This window comes from Zeugodacus cucurbitae, chromosome 4, assembly GCF_028554725.1.
Source record: "Zeugodacus cucurbitae isolate PBARC_wt_2022May chromosome 4, idZeuCucr1.2, whole genome shotgun sequence".
Classification (NCBI taxonomy): Eukaryota; Metazoa; Arthropoda; class Insecta; order Diptera; family Tephritidae; genus Zeugodacus; species Zeugodacus cucurbitae.
The window spans coordinates 52,811,474-52,824,338 of NC_071669.1; the positions used below are offsets into that span (position 1 = coordinate 52,811,474).

Below are 12,865 nucleotides of genomic sequence, written 5' to 3' on the forward strand. Positions count from 1 at the left end.
GTACGTTGACGCTGACTCGTTCGTTTGAGCGGTCAGCGCCCGTCGGCTTGAAAGCCGTTAAGTGCTCCTGCAGCTACTGCAACAACGTTTCTTTCCAACAATTTCCTTCTGCCAGACTTTTGTGTGTTTGTCGCTATAAACATGCTTTCATACATACTTGCTTTGTGACTAACCCCACGATTTGTTGTTTTCAGTGCTAAACACTTGTAAAATGTGTTTGTCAGTTGCTTAGTTTGCGGTTAGTTTGCACTTAAGTACGTATAACTGTGTATGCTTAACAGTCATAGTCGCTAGCATGTGCTATTTAGAATTATGGTGGGCATATGCATATGTTTTTATGTATGAAGAACTCGCGAAATTGAAAAAAAATTAAAAAGTGAAAAAATAAACTTCAGTTAGCAGTAAACGGGTATTTAACTGTAGTCTCTTAAAAACGAGCGCAGAAAAAATAAACTGGTCGCGTGTCATATATTGCAAAAAAAAAAAACACTAAAATATTTATAGTTTTCATCATAGAGTAGATATTTTAATGGTTTTTGTTTTAGTTTTAATAATTATAAGAAATATATTATTTCTACCACTTTGCTTCCGCCGTTTTTTGTAGATTTAAGTTTTTTTTTGTATAAAAACGGTTACAAATGTCGATGAGCCTCAGCCGCACTTTTCTTGGAATTAAAAAAGAAAACTAAAATTTCCCGCAAATGTCGAGAATTCGGCTCAAAAAGTGACAACAGTGACAGTTGAGAATCAGTTTGGGATGCAAACAGATCTCTAGAAATATTTTGTTGGGTTACAGTAGACATAAATGTCTAAAATCGATATAAAGCGATTTAATCGATTTAATCGACCAGTGCTTGATCCCAGAGACATTCCCGCAAATGTCGAGAATTCGGCTCAAAAAGTGACATTTTCAGTTGAGAATCAGTTTGGGATGCAAACAGATCTCTACAAATATTTTGTTGGGTTAATGTTGACACAAATGTCCAAGATCGATATAAAAAAATCGATTTAATCGACCAGTGCTTGACCCTAGAGACATCTATTGGAAAACGGCGGAAGCAAAGTTGTAGACCTGTATCATTTTTACAAAGCCATTGATTGAACGAAGTGCTGAAAGGAAGTGTTAAAAAAAACATGTAATATGGTGCTTCAACTTCAGGGAAAAAGTCTTGAGATCTTCTTGAACCTTGAGATAGCCTGTATAATATTTACGCCACATGGAGTGAAATGCTTAAATACCAAATATTTAAAGTTACTTAATTTCCACAATTTCACAATTATTTAAACCACAAATATTTGAACCCGAATTTAAGTACTGACTTAAATTTTGTATTTTTTTGTGTTTTCTGAATGTAGGCTTTCAGTTTCCTTAAAAAGGTATTTAATTTATATTTGTCAATGGTCCGATTTCGTCCACATATTTTGTCCAGCAATGGACTAAGAGTGTCAAGAAACACGAGGGATACGTTTCATTAAAGAATACTTTTTTGCTTGCTTCTCCTGATAATTTTTTATACAGTAGTCGCCGCTTAAGTGCCTCTTCTTAACATGCAAGATGTTTAGGAAAAAAGCATAATGTATGACTATTTAAGACAATATTTTAATTATGATCTGAATTACTAAATCATCAGCTTCATAAAGATTAAAGGAAAATTTCTTAAGGGGCTATACCAGTTTAACCCATGAAAAATTTGGCGATTTCCGCGATTTTTTTTAAAGAAAGTACTCGATCGAATGTTTCGAAGTTTTTTGGAGATAATAAGCTATACTTTTAACTATATTTTAAGATTTTTTTTTTTACAAAAACATTGAAAAATAACGGAGTTATGTGCTGTGTTGGGAGGTGCCAAAAAAAAAAAGTTCCCCAACTGCTGACATGATTCCGGCCGAATGAGTTGCTGAAACAAAAAGCAACAAAAAGGTTATTAAAGTTGAATATATTTCCTATACAATGACCTTCGACTTTTAAAAAATATTAAAAATGAACAAATGGCGTAGTTCTGAAAAAATTTCGTTTTTTAGGTAAAAAGATGTATTTTTTAATACCAATTTGACAATTTTCTATAAATCGAAAAGATCGTAGGTCATTGTATAGTAAATTTATTCAAGAATACTCAGTTTAAAGTTTTGAAGTCGATCGGTCAATTTCTCGTTGAGTTATGATATCAGCGATTTGAAATGAGATGCGTTTGAGAAATGTCGTTTCGAGAAATACGCGTTTAAATTTTCAGCTGCAGAGGTTTATAGCTGCGAGCGGTCACTGCTTAGAACGCTGCAATTCAAAAACTATTCAAGATACGACCATATCGCTTTCATAGGATATTTTTGAAGTATAAACTATCGAATAAGCAAAAATAAAAAAATCGATTTTTTTAAGTATCACACAGGTATAAACCCTTAAAGTCAATTCGTCAATATTTTGTGTCGACGTAAGGACTTATAGAGAACTGTTATCCACTTTAATGAATATACCAGCAGAAACTTGCAACGGTGGTTTCCTTAGCCTCAAATTGAATTTTGAGTTGTTTTCAGCTTTTTATATGCTTCAATCCCCTCATTGTAGTATAAAGCATGTAAGTTGAGAACTATTCCTTATAAAAACTAGCGGTTTCCAGAGCTGATATACCGCCTAATTGCTGTAAAAAGCGGTCTATGATTGGATCTCTCGACTACAATTTATTTGAGCCAGCTGCGTCGGTCACTTTTCCCAAATAATTCTTAAAACATTATGAAAACCCTTATCTTTACAATAAACCAAAGTCTTTACCATAACATTAAATTATATGAGTTTTATTTCTTCTTGAAAACCACACTTAAAATATAATATAAACTAAAAAATATAATAAATAATAATTGAGACTTAGGCTCAACAGTGTGGGTTTAGTCAAAAACGCCTTTGACTAACAAGCCGCAAAAACGTATTTTGCTCTAGCCTAAACCAAACGAACATGCGTGTGTGGATTGTCACATAAGAAGCTAAGGGCTGTTGTGGTATCAGAAAAGAAAAGCCGTCTTGACTAATCCGGTGTGGGTTGAGCCTTAAGAGTGTTGAGGTGTTCCTTAACATACGCTGCGCTGTGATAAGGTTCATTTACCAATTAAAAATTATTTCGAAATTTCCACGCCACTTGGCAACTCTATTTTCGCCGGATCAACTATCTGCTACGATAAACTGAGAAAAAATGCAATAAAATAGAGAATTAACCAAATATATGTGTCAAATGCAATTTGCATACGCACCCAAAAATACAATAAAAAAATACGAAAAAACAATAACAACATATGCACATTGGTTAGGTCATTAAATAGAAAGCTGGAAATGCAAGCGGCCGAGTAAAGCAACAAGTGGAAAAAGTTGTAAATGAAAAACAGACGCGCGCTTGAGCGCATTTCTTCATTGCAGCCGCAGACTGCAGACTTGAAGTGAACTTGTCCGACGAGTTTCATGTCAACACAAGCGCTTACAACAAAGCCAACAATAAAGTAGTGATAAAAAAAATGCCGCGCGATTGCAACGGAGATGGTGCGAATGCAATTGACGGCGGCAAACGTGTGGCGATATAACTGTGTATGGTGGTCAGATGACTTGCGTATTGACAAATGTGTGTTCGTGTGTGTGGTTGTGTATGAATATGTGTGTGCCGCAATATCGAAAATAGGTCTAGAGATATGTGTAAGTGTGTGAGCATGCTTTTGTAATACTTTTTGTCGCATTAACGCTGGTTTTCAGATTTTTTTCTCTGATATTTTTTTTTTTTTTATTTTTATCTTTGTCGTATGTATGTTTGTAGACTTGTAATCTCATATGCAATATGCATTTCTATTCATTTTTTTTTAATGATTTCCCATTTTTTTCTCATCATATCACTTGTATTACTTGAATTTTCTAGCTCAAAGTGGTCAAAGCTTGCTGCACGCGGTCGTATGAAGCCACAAACACACATACATACATATATACACAAATTAATAAACACAACAACAGCAGCAATATAAATACCAAGAACAGCTGCTGGAGGAAAAAACATTTAACGATGCCACACTGTTGCAGAATGTGGAATCTGGAATAAAAATGAGCGCATAAATTACGGCGACAACGGCAGACATTGAAAAAAAGAGCAATAAATTTGTGCGCTGGAATTTGCAGCAACTACCAAATTGAGCGAACAGAAAAAGAATAATAAAAACAACAACAACAACATACTAAAGTGCACTGCCAACTCCGATATAGTCTCGAGCTGCTGCGCATTTAGTCAAGGAATGCTGTAAGCCGCTGCTGTTGTTGTTGCTGTAGTGCATTTTCTTCAGCCTCAGTTAACGTGCGTGGCGTGGCGCGCATTCGCCATTGACCGGAAAATCAACGTCAACATTATTGACGTGCGCAACATTTAATGGCAGCACAACAACAACAACAACACTCAGAGACATAAATATACATATGTATGCAGTCAGCTGGTGGTAGAGAGGTTTCAGCTTGTCTTCTAAGCCAGCCTGGGAACCAGCATTAAGTGCGTTATGCTGCCCGGAACAAAAGTCACAGCAATAAGCTACTCAATACGCATGAAAGGAAAGCAAAGCGCAAAGAAATAATAACAACAAATATCTATTAAATACAGTAAAAAAATAAAAAAAGTTGCATGTGTAGAAAGCAAATTGTTAAATCAGCAGTTAACTGCGCCGTCGCGCCTCCCACATCAACACTCCATCGCCTTCGCCTTTGCCATCATGGAGGAAGATGTCTTGAATGCGCTGCAAACGCGTACGGCCTACTTGCCCGGCGGCTATGATCGCGCGGGCAAAATTATCATCGTTGTGAACATCATCAATGATTTACAATTGTGGAATCGGCGTTGTTTGGAGCTATCGATTGCCTACTTAAAAAGTGCGTTGAGGTGAGTGATTTGCGCCTTCTCTTTCTTGTTGAAAAATGTTCCCATATAAATTTGATTTCTTTGTGTGGGAATATATGGAATACTCGTATTTAACACACATACACATATATTTAATAGTGAAGAGTTTCGAGATATGTGATAACACTTGAAAATTGAAAGACCGGTGATTTGTTTGTTTACAAGTTTCTCCCAAAAGCAAAGTGAAAAGAAAAAGTTTTGGTTTACCAGGTGGCTTTTTACAGCTGCCTTTCAATTGACTGATTTTATATCAAGAAATGACAGATTCTCAAATTAAATCTATAACAAATTAAATCTATATAAATGTTTTTGAGCCCTTTGGACCGCTGTAATCTTTTATGATTATAATGGCCGATATAGTGTCTTTTATGTTCCTTTATATTTCAAGACAACTTGAGAGAGTTCCTTTATGTTTAAATCTAACATAAGAGTTGAGAATCAGTAAATTCGTTTTAAAGGTCTATGTACATATATATATCTTATTGTATATGTTAAACCTTTTTTATTTTTTAATATTTTTTTTTTTAATTTTTTTTTTGTTTTTTTTTTTTTTTGGTTTTTATTTTTTATTTAAAATTATTACGTAGATTAGATTCAAGTACGTAATAATTTTAAATAAAAAAAGAAAACAAAAAAAAAAAAATAAAAACTTGAAAAATACAAAAAAATTAAAAAAAACAAAAAGGGATTAAATGTCTGCTACGTCCACGTCGTTAATCCTGGGTTACGCTAAATTCAGATAATAATAGTGCATAAATCAATGATTTTTCATCATGTTCTGAGTTGGTTTTTTATTTGTAATTGCTACAACGAGAAGTACAAATTGAAAAAGAAAAAGAATTTTAAAATTGTTTATCTTGTTAGACCGTTAAATCGTTAGGAGAACCGCAATTATCATCGATTTTATTTCGAAAGCTCTTCCGGGCTTAAAACTCAAGAACAAATAATACTTTAACACTTTAAAGCCAAAAGTGGGTTGTGCATGTTTGTACTAAAATCAACAAAAATAAAAAAACAACAACAAAATTCAACTTTCAATTCATCAAATTAATGGCAAATCATTAGCAATACTGTAAGTTTCTGGCGAACGAGAGAAATTGTCGAAATATTTGCATGTTACAATAAAAAATATTACTGCTAATTTTTACATTTCTTCTTTCATCAGTTTTCGATATCATTACAATAAAAAAGTTTTTTTTTTTACATTTCTTAAAAAGTGATCGATTGATACGCAACTGTGTATTATAAGAAATATTCAAAATGTGTTTGATAATGTCTAACGAGAGACCGCCATTAGAAAAGTACTTGAATGATTTCACATTTACAGAAATTTGTATCCCAGGCCGTTTGAGAAGTAATCCGAAGTATTTAGTAAAAACTGCCGCCTTTTTTGTTAGAGAGGTTAGCTAATATCCATAACTGAGCTAAAAAAGCATTATCTTATACATCTCAATTAAATTTCTAGAGCCAGTGATAGACAAATTTTAGTACAGTCTACAAATTAAGATATGTTACAAGAGTCTCAAGTAACAATACTGGCATCTAATAAAGCTCTTCAAGACTTAAGCATTCAAATTGCACAAAATGGCGGTCCAATATGAATTTATTTTTTAAATATATCCGCTTAATTGGTTCGCTTCTTTGAGTTTCTGATAAATAACGTCAAATTCGTAATCAGGCACCCCGCAAACCCCCGAGTTCCGAGTTTCAAGCGAATACGATGTATTGTTCAAATAAGCGTCCATCGTATTGGATCTGACATTCTGAATTTGAAACAGACATCGGGTTCGTAATCAGTGTCCGCCATATTGTTTTTTAGGGGTTATAGGTTATGGGTTATGTCAAAACCCTAATCTGGTTGGATAAAATTGACCTCGGATTCAGATTCAGTAACCCCAAAAACATAAGGTACACATGTAAGACTCCCAGGTTAGAACCCAAAATATGTTTGGCTGTGTAATCATTTTTTTCTGCTAAATATTGTCTATATTACCTTCATAGTATTATACGGTTTGATTTTTTTCGTCTTTTCGAAAAACGAATTAAAATTTTTCGTAACTCCACCCTCTAATAGGTACTTAGGTATTTTAAACCATTGAAGGTACTATGCTAGCTAAGATCCTGGTCATCATTGATAACCTATCAAATAAACCATATTTTTGACCAGTAAAATTTAGATAATTCGCTCTATCTAGCACTTATGTAAATAATCTCTGAAATTGTTAATATATTAAAAATAATAACTATGACACAGTCACAGTACAACTTTTAAGTGGCATTCTCTGGAAAAAAAGCCACTTGAAAAAAAAGTTTTTTATTTTCTTTGGCAATGATATATGGTGTTAGGTCTATGTAACGCGGGGTTGCCATACTGCAAGGGGCCAAAGTTTTTTGTAAAAAAAATTTCGAACCGCCATAACTTTAAAACTAATGAACAGATTTTTAAACACCATGAGACTTTTTTGTACATAATTTCTCAAACTTTAAAACTGTGTATCGTAAAAATTTTTAAAATTAATATTTCATAGCAAAAAATGAAATTTTTTTTTTGTATTTTTTACCCTTTATGCTCCCATCGATTTTTTTCGAAAATATCTTAAAATGTTCCTTCTTTCATCACCTTTTTACTCTCCAAAGCGAATTTTGGGCAATATTTGTATGAGCTACAAATAAAAAACCAACTCAGAACATGATGAAAAATCATTGATTTATGCACTATTATTATCTGAATTTAGCGTAACCCAGGATTAACGACGTGGACGTAGCAGACATTTAATCCCTTTTTGTTTTTTTTAATTTTTTTGTATTTTTCAAGTTTTTATTTTTTTTTTTTTGTTTTCTTTTTTTATTTAAAATTATTACGTACTTGAATCTAATCTACGTAATAATTTTAAATAAAAAAAGAAAACAAAAAAAAAAATAAAAACTTGAAAAATACAAAAAAATTAAAAAAAACAAAAAGGGATTAAATGTCTGCTACGTCCACGTCGTTAATCCTGGGTTACGCTAAATTCAGATAATAATAGTGCATAAATCAATGATTTTTCATCATGTTCTGAGTTGGTTTTTTATTTGTAGCTCATACAAATATTGCCCAAAATTCCCTTTGGAGAGTAAAAAGGTGATGAAAGAAGGAACATTTTAAGATATTTTCGAAAAAAATCGATGGGAGCATAAAGGGTAAAAAATACAAAAAAAAAATTTCATTTTTTGCTATGAAATATTAATTTTAAAAATTTTTACGATACACAGTTTTAAAGTTTGAGAAATTCTGTACAAAAAAGTCACATGGTGTTTAAAAATCTGTTCATTAGTTTTAAAGTTATGGCGGTTCGAAATTTTTTTTACAAAAAACTTTGGCCCCTTGCAGTATGGCAACCCCGCGTTACATAGACCTAACACCATATATCATTGCCAAAGAAAATAAAAAACTTTTTTTTCAAGTGGCTTTTTTTCCAGAGAATGCCACTTAAAAGTTGTACTGTGACTGTGTCATAGTTATTATTTTTAATATATTAACAATTTCAGAGATTATTTACATAAGTGCTAGATAGAGCGAATTATCTAAATTTTACTGGTCAAAAATATGGTTTATTTGATAGGTTATCAATGATGACCAGGATCTTAGCTAGCATAGTACCTTCAATGGTTTAAAATACCTAAGTACCTATTAGAGGGTGGAGTTACGAAAAATTTTAATTCGTTTTTCGAAAAGACGAAAAAAATCAAACCGTATAATACTATGAAGGTAATATAGACAATATTTAGCAGAAAAAAATGATTACACAGCCAAACATATTTTGGGTTCTAACCTGGGAGTCTTACATGTGTACCTTATGTTTTTGGGGTTACTGAATCTGAATCCGAGGTCAATTTTATCCAACCAGATTAGGGTTTTGACATAACCCATAACCTATAACCCCTAAAAAACAATATGGCGGACACTGATTACGAACCCGATGTCTGTTTCAAATTCAGAATGTCAGATCCAATACGATGGACGCTTATTTGAACAATACATCGTATTCGCTTGAAACTCGGAACTCGGGGGTTTGCGGGGTGCCTGATTACGAATTTGACGTTATTTATCAGAAACTCAAAGAAGCGAACCAATTAAGCGGATATATTTAAAAAATAAATTCATATTGGACCGCCATTTTGTGCAATTTGAATGCTTAAGTCTTGAAGAGCTTTATTAGATGCCAGTATTGTTACTTGAGACTCTTGTAACATATCTTAATTTGTAGACTGTACTAAAATTTGTCTATCACTGGCTCTAGAAATTTAATTGAGATGTATAAGATAATGCTTTTTTAGCTCAGTTATGGATATTAGCTAACCTCTCTAACAAAAAAGGCGGCAGTTTTTACTAAATACTTCGGATTACTTCTCAAACGGCCTGGGATACAAATTTCTGTAAATGTGAAATCATTCAAGTACTTTTCTAATGGCGGTCTCTCGTTAGACATTATCAAACACATTTTGAATATTTCTTATAATACACAGTTGCGTATCAATCGATCACTTTTTAAGAAATGTAAAAAAAAAAAACTTTTTTATTGTAATGATATCGAAAACTGATGAAAGAAGAAATGTAAAAATTAGCAGTAATATTTTTTATTGTAACATGCAAATATTTCGACAATTTCTCTCGTTCGCCAGAAACTTACAGTATTGCTAATGATTTGCCATTAATTTGATGAATTGAAAGTTGAATTTTGTTGTTGTTTTTTTATTTTTGTTGATTTTAGTACAAACATGCACAACCCACTTTTGGCTTTAAAGTGTTAAAGTATTATTTGTTCTTGAGTTTTAAGCCCGGAAGAGCTTTCGAAATAAAATCGATGATAATTGCGGTTCTCCTAACGATTTAACGGTCTAACAAGATAAACAATTTTAAAATTCTTTTTCTTTTTCAATTTGTACTTCTCGTTGTAGCAATTAATTATGATAAATGTCTGTTTTATTTTCCATTTTACACAATTATTGCCGCTTTTCTATATTTTCGATAAGTAAGTTAACAACATGAAGACTGTAATTAATCTGCCAGTAAGACTAAACAGTAGTGATGTTTAACAAAAAACCAAAAATTAAGCACCCCATACTGTATTTCAATACATATTAAGTATTTTCGACTTCTCTCTTTTTCTTGCAGCGCCGCCACTTTGCAACGCGGCGTCACCGTTATCGTGGATGCACAGAAGAGTACGACACGCATAACACGCACGCATGCGCGCATCATTTACGCACTCTTCGATGAGATCACAGTCAATTTATTTCTAGTCAGAGCAGAGGGCTTCTGGGAGAAGCATGTGGACACGTGTACGAGTAGATCGCAGGCGAAGGGCGAGGTGAGTCGCAATGATTTAGTGTGAGAATGAAAAACAAAGTGTTTTAACAATTGGTGAAAGTAGCTTAAGGCCGCAATAAAATTGAATGTATAATTCTAATGTGCTTAATTTCCCATGCCCTAATAAAATTATGTGTACAGAAATGCCTTTAATTGCATAATTAATATTATGTAAATTTTATTTATTTGATTTTAATGTAATTTGTGTTTTTCCGTTTCACACATTTCCAGCCCATTGTGCTTTCGAAGGCGCGTTTGATAAAATATTTCGACCTGTCACAGTTGCCCGAAGAATTGGGCGGCACTTTGTCATTTAACTATGATTTATGGCTGCAACAAAGGAAGGTACGAACGAAATTATGGTGCTTTGGTAAAAATTAATTTAATATTAATTTATGTGTCTTTTGAAATTAATTTTTTGAAGCAATGATTTAGTGAAAAGTTACAAAATTAAATTTCAAAATTAATGTGCATTTTTGGTATACTTATTTATGCATTATTACGGAACTAAAATATATATAAATTAACAAAATGGCGTAGTTCTGAAAAAAAATCGTTTTTTTCTGTAAAAAAAGTGGCCGCTTTTTTAAAGCCACATTGACATTTTTCAACCAATTAAAAAGATCGTCAATCAGTCAATTCCTCCTTAAGTTATACTCGTAATGTCAGTAATTTTGAGAAAAGTCGCTTCGAGAAAAACGCTTCTATAGTTTCGACTATAGCGGATTATACTTGCGTGCGGTCGCTCTTTAGAACGCCTTTCATAGAATATTTTTAAAGTATAAATCAGCAAAAATAAAAAAATCGATTTTTTTCCATAATTAGTGGTTTTTATAGTAAAAACATTTTAAAAATACTCTCGCAATTTATTGATGTGATTTTATAAAGATAACACAATTCGACTTCTGCATAAAATTCAATAGAATAACGGAAATCATCATATGTATTATATGGAGACTGAGGTAATTCCTGAACCGATTTCACTTGTTGTCACCACCAAGTTACAATATATCGAAGACTATACGCTCATTAAATTTTTATTACCTATAATTAGGTATATGGGATCTGGGGGAAGTTATGACCCGATTTTAACCACTTTTGGTACATAGACAAACTGTTATAAGAAAAAATTCAGAGGGAATGAATTACATTAAAATATCTATTTTCGATGAAAAATTATTCTTAGGCACCGAGTTTTTCATGTTCGATATCAGGGGCCTTGAAAAGTCATGGTCCGATTTTGACAATTTATCCACAAGTGATAAATATATATACAAAAAACCTTCACGCCCACTTTGCAAAGAAAACTTACATCCAAATTTGCCCCTCTCTAATGCGATCCTATGTTCCAAATTTTATTTTCATAACTTTATTTATGGCAGTGGACCGATTTTGCCCATTTTCGAAAGCAATCTCCTCAGAGTGCCAAGGAATATGTGTTCCAAGCTGCATTAAGATATCTCAATTTTTACTCAAGTTACAGCTTGCACGGACGGACAGACATCCGGATTTCAACTCCACTAGTCATCCTGATCATTTATATATATATAACCCCATATCTAACTCTTTTATTTCTTGGTGACACAAACAACCGTTATGTGAACAAAACTATAATACTCTGTGCAACATATTGCGAGAGAATAAATATGTGGCAGCCCTGTAATTCTAACGTGACGAAATTATAAAAAGTCCTTAGAGGAAGCCTCATAAATTGATAAAAATATGTATCAGTAATCCAATAAGACCTTTCTCAATCTCTCTCTCTCTCTATTTCTATTCATATTACTATTCTCTATTATCATCATATTACGATTTTTGGGGATACCATCCTGTTTAGATCCCAAAAAGATGATCTACAATGCCTTGTTATTGATTTTCTATTCTACTCTCTCCACTATTTCTCTCCAAAAGAGAATAGAAAATAACATGTTCCATATTTTTTTATGAGAATCCGTCTTCACTTAAATATTTGACTGATTTGACCATAGTAGGTTCTTTGGTTACACTGCCAAGAAAGCGGGGGTGAATCCCAAGTAGTATTATACTTTGATGATCTTGAGTAAATTTTCGATTTTAAAATAATTTGAATATTTATTTATTTGATTGTATAGACGAATATCAATTTTAATACTTTGACTTAAGAGCAAGCTTATTTAGAAGTATCTCCTGCAAAGTTACTTAGATTACTAAGAAATTTTTATATATTTAATAATTTCTTATTCCCCCTTTGGCTAACATTAAAAAAACTGACCTTGGTTGAATATATATTGAATCCAGTTCTGTTGAGCAAAATTTGGTCCAGTTAAGTCGGTAATTTGGTATCCCAAAGAACAGCGGTCTTCTTGCATATGCAGAGGTCTGCCTTCTAACCAAACCTAACCTAACCTAAGTCGGTAATTATCCTTAGGACAAACAGTTCAAAGAGTGTTGTGATACCCTATCCTTCCATATTTTGAATGTAAGTGAGGGAAAGAAGCCATAATCTTCTTCGACATAATCTTTCTGACTATATTCCCAGAAGATATTCTCTTTTGATTTTATGATCTTTCTGACTATATTCCCAGAAGATATACTAATATGATTGTAGTACGTCGGGGGTTAATTTAAA

At 32.7% G+C, this 12,865-nt stretch overlaps 1 protein-coding gene across 1 annotated transcript in view; it reads left to right on the forward strand.

Annotated features, from left to right (window-relative positions):
- Window positions 1–12,865, forward strand: part of LOC105217256 (SEC14 domain and spectrin repeat-containing protein 1-B) — a 50,150-nt gene that overhangs the window by 13,705 nt on the left and 23,580 nt on the right. The window contains exons 2-4 of the mRNA XM_029043485.2: window positions 3,891–4,889; window positions 10,063–10,258; window positions 10,489–10,602. Coding sequence (XP_028899318.2) covers window positions 4,723–4,889; window positions 10,063–10,258; window positions 10,489–10,602 — 477 coding nt within the window. The 5' untranslated portion in view covers window positions 3,891–4,722. The remainder of the gene's footprint in view (window positions 1–3,890; window positions 4,890–10,062; window positions 10,259–10,488; window positions 10,603–12,865) is intronic.